The sequence below is a fragment of the Prosopis cineraria genome, unplaced genomic scaffold (assembly GCF_029017545.1).
Source record: "Prosopis cineraria cultivar Desert tree isolate PC_DT_omini unplaced genomic scaffold, ASM2901754v1 PC11, whole genome shotgun sequence".
Classification (NCBI taxonomy): domain Eukaryota; kingdom Viridiplantae; phylum Streptophyta; class Magnoliopsida; order Fabales; family Fabaceae; genus Prosopis; species Prosopis cineraria.
Window position 1 is genome coordinate 4548141 of NW_026555342.1, and position 22785 is coordinate 4570925.

A 22785-nucleotide genomic window follows, 5' to 3' on the forward strand; every position below is an offset into this window, starting at 1 on the left:
AGCGACGGCGATTTGGCTTAGGAGATATGAGGGATTTCTTTTGATTCGATTTGTCCCTAGCCTTCCAACTCCAACTTTGAACAGTCAAAGCCATCCTCTAAATGAGCAACAGATCTCTAAAATCCTTCACGAAGGATGGTCAATATGAATGAGGAAAATCAAAATCAAGCAAAGAAAGAATACATAGTTCTAATATGGCTCAAGGAAGAAGTAGTATGTGTTAATTTGGGAACTACATCATTATTATTCGAAAACTAATGAGATAAAGGCTCCATCGTCACTGCTTGTAATTTTCCAAAAAATAAAAAAAATTAGATCAAAAAAATTTCATCGACAAATTACTGTAATTTTCCAGTAAAGCAAAGCGTTTCAGAGTGGGTAGAGGGGAAAAAAAAAAAAAAACGCTCGCACCCAAACGAGACTGCCGATACCTGTAACTTGCAACCTTCAATGAGGAAAGAAATCGGAATGATTCCGAGTGGGTAGTGGAGGAGGAGGAGGAGGAGCGGCGATGGTGACAACCTAGAAGGCTAGAACGACGAGTGAGAGCTTTCACTCGGTCTACAACTTTAGGCTAACTAGTTGCTGTTGGAAAGGGATGAAGAAGATGAAGAAGAAGACAAGTGAGGGCATAGTGGACGAGAAGGTGGGGCAAGTGGAGGAGGAAGAGGAGGAGGAGCGACAGCGATCCAGAGTGGGCAGAGAAGGAGGAGGGGCGACGGCAAAGGGGATGAAGAAGACGACGAAGATGTCCAATAACGTAGGAGAAAGAGGAAGGAGGGCAAGTGGAGGAGAGAAGGGAAGATGGGAAGTTATATGTCAGAATTTTTGGTTAAAAAGTAACATTTAATGGTGAAAAGTCTGTACAGATTAATAAAATAAAATTGTTTTCTTGCTAAAAGTTTTTGAGGTAATATTATTTCTTTGCAAAAGCAAACGTACTGGGTGTTCATTTAAAAAAAATTTTGAGATATTTTTTTAATGTAAAATTATATGATAATTGATAATTGATATTTATATGCAACTTTCGAAAGATAATTAACGCGTGAATAGAACTTGCGAGTTGCATTCTGATTCTCTAGTTACACCATCTTTGAAACATACTCCATAATAATTTGGGGAAATGAAAGGTGGAAGAGGGTCCTACTAATTATAACACAATTATAAGAAAAAGGATGAAGAGAAAATATATCAAAAGTTGCTTTAGACATTTAAAATTCTTTAATTGCATCAATATTATCAGAAACTAGGCTGAATATTAAACCAAAAATATCATTGATTCACAATTTACATGATTTAATCAGGTTAAACTAATAATTAAATTATATGTATATAATAAAATAAATATAAAATTGTTACTTGACTTAAAAATAAAATTAAATATTTTAAATTTACTATGATTTAATTAGTTACATGATATAATATAACATTAAATAATTAAAAAATGAGTCATTTTCTAAAAAAATAAAAAGAAGTGGGTCAGTTTTTGAGCTGTTCAATTTTTAAGAATCAAATTCAATTCTTGATCCCAAGCGATCTAATTGAATCCAACTCTGTAAATGGTTTTTTGTCCTAACTGAATTGTTAACAGTTTCAATTAACAATTCAACTAGTCTGACAATCTAGTTTGATTTAGTTTTTAAATCATTGAATTGTGTTGAGGTATTAAAAAAAAAAGAAATTGAGACATTTTTGCCACACTGTTCAGGAGAAATCAATATACATCTACATTTTAAAACTCCATAACAACAAAAAACAAATCAATAAATTTATTAAAACAATGATACTCCCTACCCATATGATACAAGTTGCCAATCAATCAGCCTTTAAAAATGGGCACGCACAAGATACCCAAATGCCTAGCCCCAATGTTTCGAAATCACTCAGTTACATGCCTGACAACCAACGCTATTTTGTTCAAAAGACAACAATAGAAACCTTGCTAGTAAGGCTGACGACGATTTGTCTCGCGAGTTCTTTCAGACTTCATTATCAACATGCTCGAAATCCATAATCGATTCACCTGAGGTGAATCATCAGACAGCCAGCAACAAAGGCGGTCGTATTCCCCGCTTGTCCATCCAAAAAAGTCTTGGTCACAACCAGGTCCACCGTGAATTCTTGACGTGGGCTACACACTCCTTACAACACTTGTATGGCCACCCCATTATATATAATTCACATGGAAGTTGCCCAAAACACCAGTATTAGTGCCACCAATCGCCCATTGTTGTTGAGCTTCTCTAGAGTAGTGACAGTCAACAAAATAGTCAACCTAACAAGAGAAAGAACAATATCAGTTTGTGGATTTGTGAGTACAGAATATGCATGGTGCTAGTCCAGTTCGCTAAAACATATTCCATTAGAGAGGGAAGAACTCACATTATCCAAGCTCCAACCTTTGAAGAGCATCTGTGAAGTTTACTTCATTTCTAGCATCTTTCCGATCCCAGATGCTATAAGGAATCAGAGTAGAATAAAATATTAGAATCAACCTAAACAGGCAACAAAATAAAACTTAGAAGAGAAAAGGAGTCAGGATACGAATGTGAAAGTTCTCAAAATCCATATTAAGTGCAATAGAATATAATTGCTTCTGCAGACAGTGCTGCTGGAAGTACTATCATTCTCCGGAACCGGTTTCTGCTGAGCACCGTGATGCTCATCATCCAGATTATCTGGACCATTCAAATTTTTAATCTAGATGATCCATATTTTTTCAATTTCAATTTCAATTTTATATTTTATAAAAATAAAATTTATAATTTTTTTTGATAAATATATTCATCATCAATCTGGACAGTATTGATTCAATCTGAAATTCAGAGTAATTCAATTTAATATTATAATTTTCATAAATTGAATATCTAAATGTACTCTAGACAAGACAGATTTAATATTAAATTTTTTAATAATTTTTTATTTTATTAATTTTTTAATATTTTTTATTTTAATAAATATAAAATAAAAATAAAAATAAAAACCTTAAATCTAGACCTTACAAATAAAAATTTAATATTGAATTTAGATTATCTAGAATACATTTAGATAGTTAATTTATGAAAATTATAATATTAAATTGAATCACTCAAATTAAATCAGTACTGTTCAGATTGATGATGAATATATTTATAAAAAATTATAAATTTTATTTTTGTAAAATATAAAATTAAAATTAAAATTAAAAAAATCTGGACTATTCAAATTAAAATCTAGATAGTACCGAAACCAGTTCCATCATTCTCCACACACAATATGAGTTCACATGATAGTTATTTTAGGCTTTTAGCAGTGTGAATTGCCCTTGGCAACTGTTAACAAAACTGAATGCAAGATAAAGGCACAAAGCACATCGTCATTTACACCACCAAAGTGCTGAGAGGACTATATAACTATCAAGCAAACAAATTTAAGGAGATAACATACCTCAAGGTTTCAATATGCGTTAAACACCAAAGCTTCAGGCAACTTTCACCAAAAAAACCCGCCTTTGAGATTGAAGTTCCCACATTAATAACCTGCATTTTAGGTAACAATTTGTATGAATAATGTACTGGAGTCCAAACTCAAGTATAGAATAACTCAACCAAAGATAATGATTTTTCAAAATCTAAAGCTCTAAATATGTATGCATTGCGTAATGATATATACATCTTATATTTATCAATTTGAAAGCTAATTATAACTAGTGAAACTAAAAAACAATGGCACATCTGCATTGGAATCCCATACTTACTGATTCCAGATGATCTTCATCATCGATATCTCCAGCAATGTCAAATGTGCAAATCAACCCATCTACCGAAGAAGAAACTATTATAGGTATTATCAATCATATTTAATAAGTAAGCCATATTTTTGAGAAAAAAACCAGTTTAATATTTCTAAATTCCCTCAATTCTAAAAATTAATAAAGAAAATTATTAATATAAGAATGATTACTAAAACTTAATATTTTTATAATTAATAAATTTTTTTATACATTCTCTAGAAGTTCATTTTTTAAAATAAAAATAAAAATAGTTTTATATTTTAAAATTGTTCAAATGGATCCTTAATAAAGCACATAAATTGAAGTTCAAAAAAAAAAAAATTAATTAATCTACTATATAAGAAATATTGAATAAGAATCATTCCCTCATTGTCTACCAATGAAAATTATGAAAATGATAGATGCCCAACTATCCCATGTCCTATTCTTCAAGCTCAGTCAATAACTGTCGATATCAAGCCTGGCAGCCTTCATCTAGAACTTTTAGTGCTTCCCAACACGTGGATGAAACTTTTTAAAAATATGTAATAATTTAATTAAAAGAGATTTATTATTTATCTTTAATATCTTGAGAGAGATCATTCTTAATGTTGCTGAAATTAAACTTATCCCTTATACTTACCAAAAAAAAAAAATTAAACTATGAAACAGATTGCCTAAATCACCTAGCCACAGGGCCATGTTTAATGTAAGGTTATTAAGGCTACCAATCTCCTAAAGTCTCAAATAATGTTTACTTATTCTCTATATAACAGGACATTAATTTTCCTGGTAAATATTAATGTTAATTAGATATTTTTATTAGAAATTTATTTTTTGCTAATAAAACCTGTTATTACTTTTTTCATTAAACCATGTTAATTACATCTTTCTATTAAAAATTCATTACACAACATGTCACCACACCTATCACTCCCATTTTTTGATATCAATTAATCATTATCTAATTAGATAAGTAACATTCATATATTGTCAGTCTGCCACAATATAAAAGGGGAGCATCTTGTCACAATCTAGCAATTCTCATTTCTCCTTCTCTCTCAAACGAATCGTTTTCTGTCATTGCCGTCATTTCATATTGAAAAAAATTTTGCTATGTTGATGTTGCTTGAATATGGCGCAATGTGGCTTTGTTAATTTACTTCTCGTCACTACCGATTCCAAATACTTTGATTTTCTTATTGGAGTTTTTTACTTTCTATCTAATTGGGGGGAGCAAAAAAAACTCCAATTTTAGATGAGGTAATACTTTTGACTATATCGATTCAATTTTAGTTTTGACTTTACAATACTAGTAATAGTTGTCATTGCTGGAAGAAATTTTTAAAAATTAAAATTTTTTAAATCTTATTTAAGATAAACCATATTATAAAATAAATTAATAATGTATTTAAATTAATAAAGATTTGGATTAGGATATATAAAAATCATAGATTTAATGACATACAAATCCATTTCAAATTATAATATCTTTATAATTTCAAATTCATATCAATCATTTGAAATTCTAATTATTTCAAATGTCTCGTTCTTTTTCATCTTTTTTTAGTATTTGTACATCTATAACTCTCATATTTTTTTCATTTTTTGTCAGTTAAAAAATATAAATAAACTTATTATTTTGAATCTCAATTCATCTCTTTCTTTCATTTGAAGTTTTTTAAACTACTCAAATAAATAATTTTAAATACATGAATGTTAAATGTAAGAGTTTGCCACATCTAAATCCATTAATCCAAATGCAACTTAAATGAATTAAATATATTATCTATTAAAACTGAAATGTTAGAATTACTTGATTACAAAAATTTAATCTGATTACCCTTGAATTGTGAGTACCACATGCATCAAGAAAAAAAGTTTTAGGACCAAGGAGAGATGAGTGAGAAAAAGAGAGAGCGTCTAGAGATCGACGAAGGCAACAGTGGTGAGGGAAAGGGTGGTGATCCTGGAGGTAATTGATGAAGGAAGGAACAACTTTATTTTTTCCAGCACGAACAATGATAGATATCGTCAGAGTGGGAAGGAGGATAAGGTGGATGAAGGCTTGAATTCTAGGAAAAAGATATCCTATAAGGATTCTTTGCTGAGTTTGAATTCTGCAGGATTTCTTTCTCCCAATGATGAATCCGATGATATTATACATGGCTGGAAGGGCTACCTTGAAGTTAAGGGCACAGGAGGCTATTAAGAGGGCAAAAGGGAAAATGAGTGAGGAAGAATCAGAGTAGGAAGACTTGTCTGAAGATTAGAGGTCCATGAAAATCCTAGAGTTGAAGATCCTTCAATAAGCATATCTTGCCTAGTGCAAGCCCTGGTTAAATTCCCTTATTGTGAAATTATTGGGACGTAATATCCCATTAAGGTTTTGGAGAATTAGGTTAATAAGAATGTGGCAAATTAAGGATCCTATGTGAATTACACTACTAGGCAATGGATAGTTTATTGTCTCCTTTTCTAACAAGGATGATATTGACCATGCTTATCAAGAGCAACCATAGATAATAGATGATCACTATCCTCTTATGAAAAAATGGAGACCTAATTTCAATCCTTGGAAAGCATAAATACAATGAAGGATAGCAGCTTGGATTTGTGTCCTGGATTTTCCTGTTGAATTATATAATATAGAATTTTTGAGGATGATAGGGGATAAAGTTGGTACTATTCTAAAAGTTGATTGATATACTTTCATATATGATAAGGGTGCCTTTGCTAGAATATGTGTTGAACTTGACTTAAGCAAACCCCTTATGCCCGTCTTCACTGTGTATCGGGAAGAATATAAAATTGCGTTCGAAGGTCTTCATCTCATTTGCTTTCATTGTGGCCAGTTTGGGCATCATTTGAATGCTTGTCTTGATCGAGTTCAGACCTATGAACAAGAAAAAGAGATGAATGACAATTTCACTAAAGAGAAACAACAAACAGATATGTCTATTGGAAATATACAATCAGGGGATGACCAAAAGGTGGAGGTGATCATGTTGAAAAAACAAGGAGAGATTGACGACACTTAAGAAACGGGCCAGAACGACGAAGGCACACCAGAGATGGTTTTTAGCAGTAAATACGGACTTGATATGATTGTTGAGCAAGATTTTCATAAGAAGATGCCAAAATCAAAGCTTAAGGGAGCTGCAACTGGTTCGAATAAGGGAAAGGAGAATTGGGATTTGGTGAGTAGGGAAGTAAAGCTAATAACAATTCCACTATTATGCATGGAAAGAAATATGAGGTGCAGCGTAGATTTGGCAGGGAAGTTGTAAACTATAAATCAAAGTGGACCTCAGTGGGAGGAAAGAGTAAAGCTACATTGAAAGTTAAAGGAAAAAAGAAAGAAAATGTAGCACCAAGCATAGGTTGAAATGGGCTAGATTTTATTAGCCCAAACTCATTTGATGCATTTACTAATTACAATAAGTGAATGTCTGGTAGGGATAATCCTCAAATAGATAATGGGCCAATTTCTTTAAAGTTGAAGGCTGATCAACATGTGAATGAAGCGGGCCAGGATGCTAGTAGGTGCCATGTCGTGAATCAGCTACCTATTAATGTTGAGTTATTTCCTTAAGAGCTGGATGCCGTGTCTAAAATAGACATCACTTTTTGTGAAGGTACTGATACGGGCTTATAAGCCCACTCTTTTTAATATGTTTTTATGAATTTTATATGGAATTCTAGAGGCATTGGATCACGTTCTTTTCTATGCCTTATTAAAGAATTGAAGTGTAAATATAAGGTGGAGGTTTTGGCAATAGTGGAAACTCGAGCTAGTAGTTCTAATGCTGTTAATATTGCTAAGTCTCTGGGTTTTAATAATTTTCATATTGTAAATGCAAGAGGTTATAGCAGAGGTCTTTAGCTTTTGTGGGATGATTTAGACTAGAAAATTGAGATTCTTAGTAGTCATGCTCAATGTATTCATTTTAAGGTCAAGAAAAATGATACAAATTGGTAGGGCACAACTGTGTATACAAGCCTAAATGTTGTTAACAAAAATCTTCTTTGGAATGAACTTAAGCGTATTAACATGAGTATTAATTATCCCTGGTTCATAGGAGGGGACTTTAATTGTACTTTGTCTAGCCATGAAATATTATCCTTATCTCGATATTCTACTACTGCTGATCATAATTTTTGCTTAGTGGTAGATGAATTGGAGTTAATTGATATGGAGTGTAAAGGGCCTTTGTTTACCTGGCATAGAGCTAGGTGTGAGAGTAAACTTGATCATGTGCTCATGAATGAGGAAGGTAGGTGTAAATTTCCTAATGTATCTGTTGTCAGTTTACCTTATTTCAAATCTAATCATAGGCCTATTATTCTTAAGTTGTATGAAGACATTATTTCATGTTCTTCACGGCCTAAACCATTTAGATTTGTCACTTCTTGAGTTCTTCATAATGAGTTTGATCAATTGGCACATGAGAATTGGAATAACCAAACTAGCTAGAATGAAAACATGTGTTCTTTTATTGAGGCTGTTGTGAAAGGAAAAGATGAAGCTTTTAGGCATCTCAAGAACAAGAAAAAGTTATTGATTTGTAGGCTAGAAGGCCTCTATAAAATGGACCAACTTTGTTTCAATGCACTCGTGATAATTGAGCTGCAATATAGACTTTGGCTTGAACTTGAGGAAATTCTTATGTAAGAAAGTCTCCTTTAGGTGCAAAAAGCTAAGTATGACTGGTTTGTTTTTAGTGATAAAAATACTAGATATTTTCATGCTAAAGCTAATGCTCGAAGAAGAGTGAATATAATTGAAGCTCTCAAGAAGGAGGATGGCAGTTAGGTTTATGATACTAAAGAGATTGCTCAGATTGCTAGAAGTTTCTTATCCAATCTTTTTAAGGATGATGGGGGACCTAGACATACTATTCAGTCCTTTCATTCCTTTTCGAAGGTTGGTAATGTTCAAATCACTCAATTATCTAGAATGTTTGATGCCGAGGAGATTCGTGGAGCTTTATTTGACATAAGATCATTGAAATCTCCTGGACTAGATGGGATGAATGCTCTTTTCTTCCAAAGCCAATGGAACTTAATTGGGCCTTCTATAATCTCTATAGTGCAAAGAAGTTTCAGAGATCCCTCTTTAATTAGAGATATTAATGGTACTTTTATTGTGCTTATTTTTAAGAAAGAGAACCCAAAAACTATTCATGATTTTAGACCTATAAGTTTGTGTAATGTAATCTACAAAATTATAACGAAGGTGATTTCTAATTGAATTAAAGGGATTTTACCTTCTATTATTGCCCCCAACCAGTGTAGTTTCATGCCTGGAAGGAAAAGTTCTAATAATATCATTGTTGCATAGGAGGTGATTCACTCAATGAGAAATATGAAAGGAAAGAAAGGTTTTATGGCCATTAAGATAGACCTTGAGAAGGCTTACGATTGTATTAAATGGGATTTTGTTTGGAATTATCTAGTTGGATTAAAACTTCCAATTAAATTGGTTGATGTTATCTCTAGATGCTTAGACACTTCTAGTTTACAAATTTTTTAGGATGGCTACAAGATGGAGGAATTCTTTCCTACTCGTGGGCTTCGACAAGGTGATCCTTTATCCCCCTATCTGTTTGTGATTTATATTGAGAATTTAGCTCATATGATATAGGATGAAATTCATAAGAGTGCTTGGCGACCAATTAGACTTTTAAAATTGGGACCTGCCTTCACAATTTTAATGATCTTGTGATTTTTTTTGAAGGCTTGTATTAATCAAGTAAAGTTATTAAGAACTGCCTTTCTCAGTTTTGTATGGTTTCAAATCAAAAAGTTAACCAAGCTAAGTCTCAAGTCCTTTATTTTGCTAATGTACCTCATCCTAGGAGGCATCAATTATTCAAACTGTTGGGTTCTCCAGTACAGTGGATCTTGAAAAATGTCTAAGGGTCCTTATGCATCATAAATATGTTACTAAAGCAACATATGGGTATATGATGGATAAGGTTAAGAGTAGATTGAATAATTGGAAGATTTCTAATCTTTCTTTGGCAGGTCAGAATACTTTAATCAAGTCTGTGCTATTTGCTATTCCCCAATATCCTATGCAAACAGCTTTGCTTCCTACTATAATTTATGATGAAGTGAAGAATCTTGCTAGATCTTTTCTTTAAGGCTCTTCCCAAGAGAAAAGAAAGATTCACCTAATGGCTTAGGATAAGGTTTGTCGGAATAAGGATAATGGTGGTTTGGGGATTAAATCTCTCACCGCTCAAAATCAGGCCTTCTTGATAAAGAAAGGGTAGGAGCTTATCCACAAAAAGGATTCTCTTTGGACTAGAGTTGTATGTGCCAAGTACAAATATGGGGATAACTTATTACTAAAAATTGAAAGGAACAAACTTGGGTCCAAAATTTAGAGTGGTATTAAGAAGACTTGGGACTTATTAGAAATGAGCCTACAACAATTTACACTTCCTAATAGGTAAATCTCTGTCTGTTGGAGACCAAAAAAATAATAGGCACTTCACTATCAAGTCAACCTATGAGTTATGTTGTGATGATGACATTACTCCTTCGCAGGTGTATAGGAAGCTATTGAAATTGAAGATTCCATTTTGGTGTAAATCCTTTTTGTGGCTGGTTGTACAAGATAGATTGTTGACAAATGAAGTGCGAAGTAATCAAGGTATGTGTGATGATGCTAAGTGCTTTAGATGTGATTATGATTGTGAAGATATTTTACATGTTTTTTAGGACTGTGCCTTCTTAAAAGAAATCTGGCTTAGGAATGTTCGTCCTGAACATATTGAAGAACCTTTTACCTTAAATGCATCGAACTGGTTTAAATGGAACCTGTGCTCTAATGTGGGTAGAAATGGTGAGGATTGGACTGAATAGTTCTCTATTGTTTGCTAGCTTTTGTGGAAGAGACGAAATGAATTTGTTTTTTAAGGGAAGGATACGATCATTGTCAATATTGGGGCGTATGCTAGAGGTATTATTAGATGTATGAGCTTAAGTCACAATGAGCTTGGCTTGAATAATCTTGGCAGGCAAGGATTATCTCAGCATTCCCTTGTAGTAAATCGGGATGTTGACAGCTTTAGTATCTTTGTTGACGGTGCTTACTTGATTAGCACAGGAGCAATAGGGTGTGGAGGTAACACCGGGCAAACAGGTTACGGGTCAACCTGCAGGTTAGCCCGCATGGGCTGACATTTTTGCGAGTTAGGTTGGGCTAGCCTGTCAAATAAATCAGGTTAAAAAATTCAACCCAACTCATTTTCTAGTAGGCTAGCCAACCCACGGGCTGGCCCACAAAAATTTATCAAATTTTTTTAACAATTTAAAATTTATATAATATAAATATATATTTATTTCATATTTTAAAGCAAATTAACAATTAAAGAACTTGTACATAAATAAAATAAATATAGAATTCAATCAACAAATTCATTTTGCTAGATTTTTACTATCAATCATCTTCTCGTTTAGAAGTGTTATCTTTCTCAATGAAAAAAATTTAAATATAAACCCATATTATTTTTCTCAATGAATTTATATTTATGATTTCAATTAATAGATCTTATGAGATTAATAAACAATATATATTCAAAATATTTTTATGAAAACTAATAAATTATTGATTTACAAACTATAACAAAAATTTTATTTGCAAAAAAGATTTACACTATATTTTAAATGTAAAGAACATATTTGGGAGTCCTAAATTATATATTTGAGAAATATTATCATTATTGTAGATTTATAAAAAGATATAATGTGATTAAAAATAAAAAATTATTTTAAAAAAATATGCTAGCTTGCAGGCTAGCCCGTTTTAGCCTGCTAGTTTTGCGGTTGGGCTAGCCCAACCTGTTTTAAAAAATGGGCTAATTTGTTCAACCCAACCTATCAAATTTGTGGGTTACATGAGTTAGCCCGCGGGCTCAACTCGTTTGCCCAACTCTATGTGGAGGTTTAGTCAAAGATGGAAATGATGTTTTGACAGGTGGATTTCTTGTTAGATTTCATGAAGGTGATGCGCTTTTTGCTAAGTTATGGGCATGTCTTATGGGCTTAAAGTTTGCTTAGGATGAAGGAATTCGGGTTGGAACTTTGTTCTTTGATTGCTCAGATGCGGTTAACCTTCTCCAGGGAGGTGATATAAACTTTCATGAATATGCCCCAATTATACAAGAAGCACATGAGATGCTAAAAAGGGATTGGAGGATATGGGTTGATCTTATTGCTAGAGCTAATAACCATGATGCAGATGGATGTGTAAAGAAAGCACTGAATATTTCACAGAGATTTCATTATCTTCAAGCTGAAGACCTCTACAGGAATGTTCTCTTTGAGCCTCCTTAGTTTTCTGTCTTTCTTCTTTTTTTGCTTTGTGTTTGCTTTGTTTTGTTTTATTTTCTCTTTATAAAAAAAATTAATCTGATTTTGTAGTTTAAAAAGTTAGAAAAGTGATATGAAAATAAATAAATTACAATATTTTAAGTCTCCAAGATAATTTTACTTTCAGCCTCAAAACATTCTATCTTCGCCATAGCCACGACCCTCAAGGATGAAACTAAAATCCCAGGCCACTGCATTAAGAGATCTCTATGTCTTATTTCTTGCGTCATAACTAAGTCGGGGCTTCAGTGTTTTGTACAACTACGTTTTATATGGATCCCCTTTTTCTGCTTTATATTATTGTTTTCAAACGGTAGAGTTAGACCATTCAAGTTTAAATTTGGATAATTTAGGTGACTTTATTTTATTTTTTATCATGAATGTTTTTTTTTTGACAACTAACATTAATAGATTATTTTTACTTTGTATTCTATATTTTAAAATAAAAAATATTAAAATGTGAAAAATATTATCCAGTAAATCTGTACCGTCCATGAGGATCCTATAACATGCCAATGGGAAGCCTTAAGATTCAGGAGGAGGAATAATCAGCGTGTAGAGGCTATATCATGTAACCATGCTTTGCTGCTTTATGTATATGCTTTCATTTTCATTCCAGGAAAAATAATAATTAAAAGGAAAAACTTATATATTAGTGGACTAATTAAAAACCTGGACAATTTGATGCTTTCATAATTGAAGGGGTTTGATTACATAGATTTTTTTATTATTATTAATACTATTATTCATATTACAAGTGACAACCTTAATAGATTGGAAATGGATCTACGATATTATGAACCTGTGGTTCATTCTATTCCACTTTTGTTCTCTGATTTGGATTATGCTTACCAAGCCTTGGTCACGTTTCTTAATTAACAACGTAAACGGTGCTGTTAGTACTAAACACTAATATCAACAATCATTTACAATTGAAGTCAAGCAACGGCACATTTCGTGTCCTGTATACATTCAATATCTTCAAATTTATACGCCCCAAAACTTACATTATGAAGGGAATAGTTTCATTAACTCTACCGTCTGTGCAAAGGCATGCTCTTCTATGGCGTGATAAGTTATTATATTTGTAACTACAAACTCATTATAATCTGAAGTAAATATGTAACAATTCTAGTTTTGGTACTATTCAACAATTAAAAACGTTTTGCTAAAAAAGGAAAAAAAAAAAAGACAATTCACAAATGAAAAGGAAGTGAAAGATTTTAATTTACAGAACAAAGATCAAGGACTGTTTCAAGAAGATAACACTACAATTATCCCAACTAGAACTACTCTCATGTTAGGTATGAGGAGTGACCGCCCACAAGCCTGGAATATACAAAGCTTACATCTAATTTGTATCAGTCTTTAGTGAGTTGTTGCAAGTGTTGTCCATAACAAGGGCTGTTCCACAGGGCATGCTCCACTTGAACCTCTGCATATGTTTGATTGTTTTAGATAGGGACTAATATCATGTTTGGTATACAAAAAAATGTTTTCTAGAAAGGAAACAAAAGATGTGCATTTCTCATTTTCTTTCTAGGAAGCATTTTTCTACCTACTAAACATTGCATAAAAATTTCAAGTTTTCCCCGAGAAACAAACGAGATGCATCAATAAATTTTCAGTAAGCATACCTTGAATGGAAAACCTCTAATGGGTTTGTGTCTATATTTTTGGCAGGTCCACTGCTTTTATGACTATGTATTAATACGGGTGGCCTTGGAATGTGCGTCTTTCCTGAATTCATAACAGATTTTCTGCTTCCAAGTTGTAATGGTGTTGGCCTGTTGGCATTTAGCTTTGTGCCCTTGAAGACCCTCTCACTAGAAGCCTGCAATGGCTCATCCACCATCCCACCTGTTGTGATCATATTTAACAATGCAGAGGAATTCATTAAGCTAAGGTAACATTTATGTCATTAATATATAATGCAAATAAAATATTTTTGGGATTACTTACCTGTACTATCATCAATATCATCATTGAAATCTAATTGACTTATAATATCAGCCTCTTGATTGATTGGGGAAAATATGCTATCAAACATTGATGGCTGACCTATTTTTCCCCATTCTGCTTCACTCCATGTTAGTGCCTCCCACCACTTAGTTTCTCCTTTGATGATTTTCAAATTTTTGCTTGACAATTCCATCTTGGAAAAGCTCTGAAGTTTAGGGCAATCATAAATTCCAATATTTTCCAAACTTGGACCCATGTGTAATCCATTGGATATGCTGATCAGCTCAGGAAGATGGATAAGTATCATTGTTCTCAATTTTGAGAGAAAAGTTCCTGCTTTGAGTTTGGACGATCCACAAGATATTAAAGCACTTACTTTTGGACAACCTTTGACTGCAAGCACCTTTAAGAGTGAAAGATTGCTTATAAAATTCAAGGTGAAAATAGTTGATAACTTGGGGCAATTGTGCAATGTCAAGGACTTCAACATACCAAAACAGTGACTGGAATGAATTTCTCCTTCACAAATGCTTCTTAGATTCTTCATGTAGGATACGCTCAATAATAGCAAACGAGGAAATATATCCTCACTTCTTGAGTATCTTCCATCAACAATTGTTTGCATTTCTTTACACTCAGCCAATAAGCACACTTGTAATTGTATATTTGTCATGCCAAATACAGAAAGATCTTTGATGGTCAAGTGTCGATCTAGGAATAAAGCCTTGCTATATCTGACAACATCTTTTATTTCATGAGGGACATCAACACCTTTCACAAACATTAAGCTACACTCACTCTGTTTAAATTTTTCTTCAGCTGAGGGTAGCGCACCTGATATGATTCGTGACATATGTTGGCCAACAATGAATCTAAAATCAAGCTTAAAAATGTGAGCTGGCAAAAGATTCAGCAGTTTTGGTTCTGGAATGTATAAACTAATAGTTTCCAAGCAATGCAATGCCAAGATTTCTGGTAGAATAACTTGTACATTCTCTTGCCATCTCTCATCATTGGGGTTTACATCAATGCTTAAATGTTTTAACACCTGAAGTTTGGAAATCACCCCAAAAGGAACAATTGTTGAGCTAGTATATTGTTTGCTTTTCTTGCCACGATACTCATATAAACAAAGTGTCAAACTTTGGAGATTGGTCAACTCTTGGATCTCTGCTGGCAAATGTATGATTTGAGTCTTGTCAAGATCAAGCTTCTCAAGTTTCTTCAGTCTTCCAACCTCTGGAGGTAGTTTCTTGAAGCGCTCGCAACCTTTCATAGAAAGTTCTCTAAGTTATTCCAACTCAAAAAAGGAGCTTGGCAGTTCTTTTATACTGGTGTAGGATAAATCCAGGAAGAAAAGAATGGGCATTTTGAAGAAGAAAAGGGATGGGATTTTTGTCAAGTTGTCATTGTTGTGTAACATTAACACTTTGAGTTCAAGACAATTTGGGGTCAAGGGTAACTCAGATAGCTTATTGTCTGCTAAATCAATGTGTACAGAATTATGCCATAGCTCAGTATTTGGCGGTTCAACCAACCCTTTCCCAGATTTTTTCAAGAACAAAGGATTCTGATTGTTTAATGATTGCAAAATAGAATAGATGTCTTCTGGCATTTGGATATACCTTGAATTAGTGTCTTTAAATTGCAACAAGACAAAACAGTCCACTAGCTTTCTCAAGATAAGCTCTCCTTCCCCACCGGGCACCAGTTGGGAAGAAATCCAATCACTGTCAGATTCATTTTTGAGCTTCACCAGCAACCACTAATTGATTAGAAATCCAATCACTGATCAATTCATTTTCAATCTTCCCAAATTTGATACCAGGAATGAACAAACATGATGTAAGACAATGCTTTTGTGTCGTACTTAAATCATGCCAGATGAAGTTTATGAATGCATTAACCATCACCCTGCTCTGACCATGAAACACAGTTAAGCAATAGGAAGGATGAAGCAAATGCAATTTAACAACAGCATCTTCCCAACGTTTGACATCTTTCTCACTCCTTAGTGAATTTGCTACTATAGAAATGGCAAGAAGATTGCTACCACACTCTTCAACTATCTGAATTGCTATTGTTTGGATTGCATTAGGTGAACATAGAAGCTCATTGCTTACATTGCGACAGAAGACCTCCCATGGCAACAAGTGATCCTTTGTCTTGATATTCAGATCCATTGCTATATTAATTCATCATTAACTTGCTTTGGAGATTCAGAAGTAATTAACACCACAACTCCAGGAAGTTGTGTCTCTGGAAAACCCATTTTCCGTGGGTCCAAAGGCTCTTCATCAGCATCTCTATCCACCAGAAGCACTAAGTATCTCTTGCTTGACATCTCTTTTTCAATACTTGTTTTAAGCAAATCATCATTGCCTTCCATCATCGCAGGAAGCTGAAGGTGTTGAGCTATCTGTTGTCGAACATGGACCTCCGCTTGACTCTGGTAATTTGAGGCATCGATAAGTATGACTTGATTGAAGGTTTCATGAAGACGAAGCATAACTTCATTGTCTTTCAAGACTGATTCTACCTTTTCCATGACTAGTCTTTTCTCAGCTGCATCTCCAGTAGATAACAAGATATGATGTATGTCACGTGCATGATCATCCTCAGATAGTAAAGTTTGAACCAGTTGATCCACAGCAAGTTTCGCAGCAAGACTAAGAATGTCTTGAGGGATCCCATAATAGTAACCATATATGGAACTCCAACTCCAGCCTGTTTCTACGATCTCTAATATGTCTATTGGTAAAAGGCCTTGAAAGCATTTAAGGGGCTTTTGAGAAAGTAGGCGATTCAAATCTTGAAGTGAATGTTTCCTATTTGATGCTTCACGAATCCAAGCCTTGAGTTGGCTATCATGCACTTTTTTTACAGGATAATTCAACAGAAGCCTGATAAGATCTCTTATGTGGCTCAATTGCAGCAATAAATTCCTTCTCTCCTTGTCTTTAAACGTTGATGATTGTATCAGCGGTTGATCATACTCCTTCAATGCTCTGGACTCGTTGGAAAAATCAAGTGGTTTTCTTCTCCCAAATGGCTCTGCTTTTTCTTTTTGAATAAGATCCAGTGTCTCAGTTTTGCCAAATGGCTGAGCTACTTGGATTGGATATAAATCATGTGGCTCCTTTTTGGTGACAGCATGTGCTTTGCTACTACTAAACTTCATTTGTTCGTCTCTACCCTCCACAGTAAGTTGTCCAAATATGTAAAATGGCGTGCCCTTCATACCTATGCATGTGACGAGGGAAAACTAACGTTAGAGTTAGTTAAATAGAAGAACGTAGCTAATAAGTATTTGGAGGATAGATAGCGGAGGACAAAGCTCGTTATCGGTTTATCCAAATCTGTTGTTTGTAGGGTGTTTTGGGCATGTTTGGCTTCTCCTCCCATTCTTTTATTTTATTTTAAAAAAAGCTGTTTTCTAATATACTTAGAATTGTTTTTTTTTAAAAAAAATATAATCATTGATTCTTTTAATTTTATCAAATTTTGTTGTTAGTCTTTTTAATTTTTTTCAATGTTTTCAATTTTTATAAAAGTTAAAAACGCTGAAAATATTAAAATTATAAAGATTCAAATAATAAACATCACTCAATCTTATTGAAATTATATAACTAAAAATACTGGAAAAAATTATAGGAATAACTCAATAAAATTATTAAAACTAATGGTTATGTTTTTCTTTATATTAAAAAAAGGTAATAATAGTTTTAAAAACAATTAAATCCAAAACACTTATTTGTTTGATGAAGGTCTTTAAATAACAATGCCTTTAGCTCAACACCATCTCCATCATTAACTTACTCATGCAATTGAGGTTGTTTGTGTAACACCCTCAAATTTACAAACCGATTTTTCGCAAATTATTAATTTAACAACTCATTTTTTTTTCGTTGAACCCTTATCGTACCCTTATCATGGTAGAAAAATTTCTACCATGATACATCCAAGACAATATACCACAGGTCTTAAAATATTTCGAAAAGCAATTAGAACCATGAGGGACAGATATGATCCTCATAGCATGTTATTCAAATCAGGTCATAATTAAAAGGGACAGACATAATCCTCTTGAACATATAAATGCATTTATTAAAAAGGATTAGAGTTTACATGCTCCACAAAGAAGATATGTCCTAAGTTGGCACAAGATACATTGTATAATTCAAAATAAGAGGCAACGTAAAAGATGGTGTCTCATACACCATAATTACACCTCTGGTGCTTTATCGGCCGGACTCGCTCCTGTAAAAATATTAACCACGGGGAATGAGACTTAAAAGTCCCAGTAACCAAAAATTAATATGTAATGATGCATGCGGATGTAACTAATCATGCGATTGCTAGTGGGCACACAAAACATTTAACCGAACAATATTTTCAAACAAACCGAACGAGTATTTAATTGCATGACTGCACCTTATATCCTCCTTTCACCATGCTCGGACGCCAAATCACCCGGCCAAAGGTGAGTTGGACCAAGCGACACGCCACTCATTGGGTCCAATGAGGGCTTACCACGTGGTAATAATTAACCGAACAGAAATTCCCATTAACACCATACATTAAATACCCTGACAAGTCATGCATCATTCAAATATCCAAACAGAAATATATCCGAACAATAATATCTCATCATGATAAACAAAAATAAATCTTTTAACCCACTTGGCAATAATTTCAAACAAGTATATACAATATTTATTTTCAATAATTCATAATTTTTCAAACAATAAAACAACAAATAATCATTCATAAACACACCCATCACAACACATTAATAATGGTTACCTTGTGTCTTGAATAATAAGTTCCCCTTCACAACTCCTTTTTCACTACTATCTTTGTCAATATAATCTACATAATTATTTCACAATACTATATATTAATTTTATATTAAAATAAATAACTCTAATTTAAAGAGTTAGAAAGTCTTAGATCTATAGTCCATATTAACACTAATTTAAGATTTATGCCTCATTTAACTTCCCAAATTCTTTTCTAAAATTCTCATACCCTAATGAACTATTTTTTTTTATCCTCAATTCACTTCTAGTATCACAATTTCATCCTTCTATATTCTAAAAATTCATCCAAAAATAAATTAAAAATTTTAGAATTATCCTGAAGCCTCAAATCACCTTTCTAGAACCTCAAAAATACCTATTCATACTTAAATAAATATTTAATAATCATAGGTTTATCCCTACGTCTCAGATTCCACATAAATTTAATCATATAGATCTAGATTTTAACTCAAAAATTCTTAAACATGAGTTTCAACCTCAAAAAAAAAATATTCTATAATATTTATTATATCCCTAAGAGTTTTAACCTATATTTTTACTCCATCATGTCATCAGATTAACTATCCTATAGAAAAATCCTAATCAGAATATTTACTCTATCCTACAAAATAATCATATCACTAGAAAGCTAATATTATTTAGAAAATAACTATAAAATTAATTTTGTAATTAAATAAATTTTTAAATGCTAATCTAAACAGGAAAGTTAGAACATATCTGAAGAAAAAGAAAATAATCCCCCCTTGTAAGAAAAACGCCGAGCAATGTGAGAGGAAGAGAGAAAAATAATATAAAAATGGGATTGTGGTCCCAAAATTATATTTAAAAAAATTATAGGTTCGAATTTAATTATTCAAACCTTTGGGCCAAAAGTTGCAATTTCTTCTAAATTGTATCTTAGCCTCTCATGCTTCCTAATGCACACACCCCCTCCTTTTTATACATAAAGGCACCTCTTCTCTTCCCTCATCTAACCAATGTGGGACTTAAAAACAACAACCTTCCACCCTCCTTTTTTTTTGTTCCTTCTACCTTCTCTTTTTTTTAACACACAATAAAAAATTATTTATGTATTATATCTTAACTAAATATTGCTTATGTGATTTTAAATTTAAATTTTTAAATTTATAATTAAATACCTAACCATAATATCATTTCTAAATAACCTCAAATAATATAAATTCCTATTATTATTATTTTTTTTCTCAAAACCTAAATTCCACAATTTCTTTATTATATAAAAATCAGGATGTTACAGTTTGTATATAACATATATTTATTATATCATTATTGAATAATCATATAGTAACTATCATATTTTGACTAAAAACTTGACCACAAAATGGAATTGAATACAATATTTTTATATTATTTTTTTTAAATCAATACACTGTAATGCAAGAAACCTGCCGCCCGCTGGCGGACAAATACATACAATTGGATTTTTGTTCTAATTAAACTATACTAGTGGAGATTTTGTTAGTATTTCTTATCACAAGAGAACCACAAGAGCAACGTACATAATACTCGTGATTGTAAAAGCTGTATAATTATATTATATATAAATTATTTATATAAATATTCACCAAAAAAATTATTTATACAAATATATTTTTAAATAAATTTAAATCTTCTGTTTCGTTTTCAACCACGTGTATAATACTTATACAATAAATTATTATATTTAAAAAATAATTTAAGTATAGTACTAAATATTTTTTCAATGGCTTACAAGGTATCCCTCTATTGATGGCAAGATAGCATTAAATATGAGTATTTTTTTCTAGATGAGATTCAAATCTTGATTATATTGTAAGGTACATACTAGCTTTTTCATTAGATTCAGCCTTTATTATATTATAAACACAGTTTCCATAAACATGAAGCGATTTTTCTGCCAATAAAAAAACCGAATGGAATGGTGGATACTCTTAAAAGATATGATGCTATAATAAAAGGATTAAAGATAATCAATATTGCATCCAATCTAGATTTAAACCAAATTTCGTAACTAATTTGCTAAGCACAGAATTGAAAAAGAAAAGCTACGAATTATAGAATTGTAAGAATCCTTCTAATAGCACTCCATCCGTAATTAATAAGATTAGAAACAAAGTTGAATAATAGATTAATTGGTACTTCTAACAAATCAGCTATTTGTACTTCTAAATCATTAATATGTAAGAAATTTGACCCAAAGAAAAAAAAAAAGCATATGTAAGAAGTTGGCAAGACTGAACAGATCAATGAAAAGAATGAATCGTAGTACGTACCCAACGGTGCTTCCTCACCCAACTCAAAAACCTTAATGGCCTCAGATAATAATGTTGTTTAATGGATAACGCCTTCATCTTATCCTTTTATTTTTGGCGCCATATCGACTTTGACTTGTTAGTTAACCAACTACCATTCTTCTTTCCGCTTGAATAGTAAAATACCAAATAGTCAGCCAGTATTTTTCGGTGCATCCCTCTTTTTTTTTTTAAAAAAAAAAAGCTCAAAAATTTCTCGTCTGACTTATTTATGAGGTTATATAATTAATGAGATGTCGGTAAATTTTCTGGAGTTTAACTTTAAAGAATTAAGTACTTAAACTTATGTTCTTATTTCTAATTAGATCAAAACAAATGGATTATAAATTTAAAAATAAGTTAAAAGTATTAATAACAAATTAACAAGAGTTAAAATAATATAAATGATAGAATAAATGAATAAATTACCCACTGAACCTTAAGTTCAATAGAATTATAGACTTTGAATTTATTTATTGTGTAAATTATTTCTTCAACTTTTAAAAAAAATGCAACATGGGCTTTGCCATTGACAAAAGTTATTTTGAACTTTAGTTGAATATAAAATAATAGAAATACCACGTAATCATTCATGTCCTAATAATTGGGCAAGATAATAGTGACCTATTTCTTTTTTCTCTTTTATGAATATATTGTTTTTTTTGTCCCGGTCAGCTTATGAATATATTGTTATACTTTAGTGTTTATCATCTTTCAGGTGAAAATCATGGGGAGATGTAGTAAGCCATCCAGCTCTACGCAACTCAAATCTATACTATTTTTTAAAATTAATTTTTCTTTATGTGAATTATTGCAATTATGTATTTGATTGTGAATATTTTGATTTGCATTTGATTAGGACATGCTCCCAATTTAAGGTAGAACATTTTTTTTTAGTCTAATCATTGATATCTTCTCAAGTCTTATGGTATTATGCTAACAGTAGGCGTAATGGTAGCAATTTAAGCCAGTTGGTTTGCATTTGCGGGTTGTTGACCTTTCAATCCACCTCAAATTATAAGACAATCTTGAAGGTATTTTATTATCTCAAAATATAAAATAATTTGATAAAAATAAAGTTTCATTAATAATACTTTTTTAATATTACCTTTTAAATAGAAAAAGAGAGTTGAAATGATATTGTAGTGGAATGATTAAGTGTGTAGGGGCATTTTGAAAAGTTTATAGTTTTATTTTAAAAAAGTAAATTTGTAAAGTATTATTATTGAGCTTTATTAACATGTATAATTTTGTCTCAAATTATTTTATAATTTAGGATAGATGTGGAGTAATACAATAAAAAAAGGTACCCCCAAGTGGAAAAATATAGGGTCTAAAGTGCATATCTGATTATATTGGTAATGTAATATTCTAGTTTTTATAGGAGTTTAATTATGTGAAACATGAATTTTGAGGATTTTACCTTGGGATTTATGTATTTTGTTGAGGTTGAATTGAGGGAATTAAATTTGGGATAGTGATAATTGAGGTTTGATTGAGTAAACAAAATTAAGTTTAAGGAGGTTTAATGGTAGTTTAGGCACTTAAATTTAGGCTAAAATGGACCTAGAAA

At 32.1% G+C, this 22785-nt stretch overlaps 2 protein-coding genes and 1 long non-coding RNA gene across 3 annotated transcripts; all 3 read right to left on the minus strand.

The window, feature by feature from the left end:
- Positions 1-1751: 1751 nt before the first annotated feature.
- Positions 1752-3971, minus strand: LOC129285059 (uncharacterized). The gene is made up of 4 exons (XR_008587070.1): positions 3737-3971; positions 3427-3518; positions 2383-2456; positions 1752-2275 (listed from the first exon to the last, which is right to left on the minus strand). It is a non-coding gene; the product is annotated as an uncharacterized LOC129285059 (long non-coding RNA).
- Positions 3972-13482: 9511 nt separating this feature from the next.
- LOC129287037 (disease resistance protein At4g27190-like) lies at positions 13483-14751 on the minus strand. Its single transcript, XM_054923180.1, has 3 exons — positions 14099-14751; positions 13774-13996; positions 13483-13571 (listed from the first exon to the last, which is right to left on the minus strand). The coding sequence occupies exons 1-3, from the start codon at positions 14721-14723 to the stop codon at positions 13505-13507; spliced, it is 915 nt and encodes a 304-aa protein (XP_054779155.1). The 5' UTR covers positions 14724-14751; the 3' UTR covers positions 13483-13504.
- Positions 14752-15845: 1094 nt separating this feature from the next.
- LOC129287038 (uncharacterized) lies at positions 15846-21223 on the minus strand. The gene is made up of 2 exons (XM_054923182.1): positions 21195-21223; positions 15846-17341 (listed from the first exon to the last, which is right to left on the minus strand). The coding sequence occupies exon 2, from the start codon at positions 17337-17339 to the stop codon at positions 16284-16286; it is 1056 nt and encodes a 351-aa protein (XP_054779157.1). The 5' UTR covers positions 17340-17341; positions 21195-21223; the 3' UTR covers positions 15846-16283.
- Between the last annotated feature and the right edge of the window lie 1562 nt (positions 21224-22785).

Excerpts from the sequence above, each read along its gene's own strand:
- LOC129287038 (XM_054923182.1), bottom strand. The coding sequence starts at position 17,339 with ATGAAGGGCACGCCATTTTACATATTTGGACAACTTACTGTGGAGGGT.
- LOC129287037 (XM_054923180.1), bottom strand. The coding sequence starts at position 14,723 with ATGCAAACAATTGTTGATGGAAGATACTCAAGAAGTGAGGATATATTT. Across the intron at positions 13,997-14,098 it reads TGATATTGATGATAGTACAG|GTGGGATGGTGGATGAGCCA; the intron begins GTAAGTAATCCC and ends TGATCACAACAG. Across the intron at positions 13,572-13,773 it reads TTAGAGGTTTTCCATTCAAG|AGGTTCAAGTGGAGCATGCC; the intron begins GTATGCTTACTG and ends AAACATATGCAG.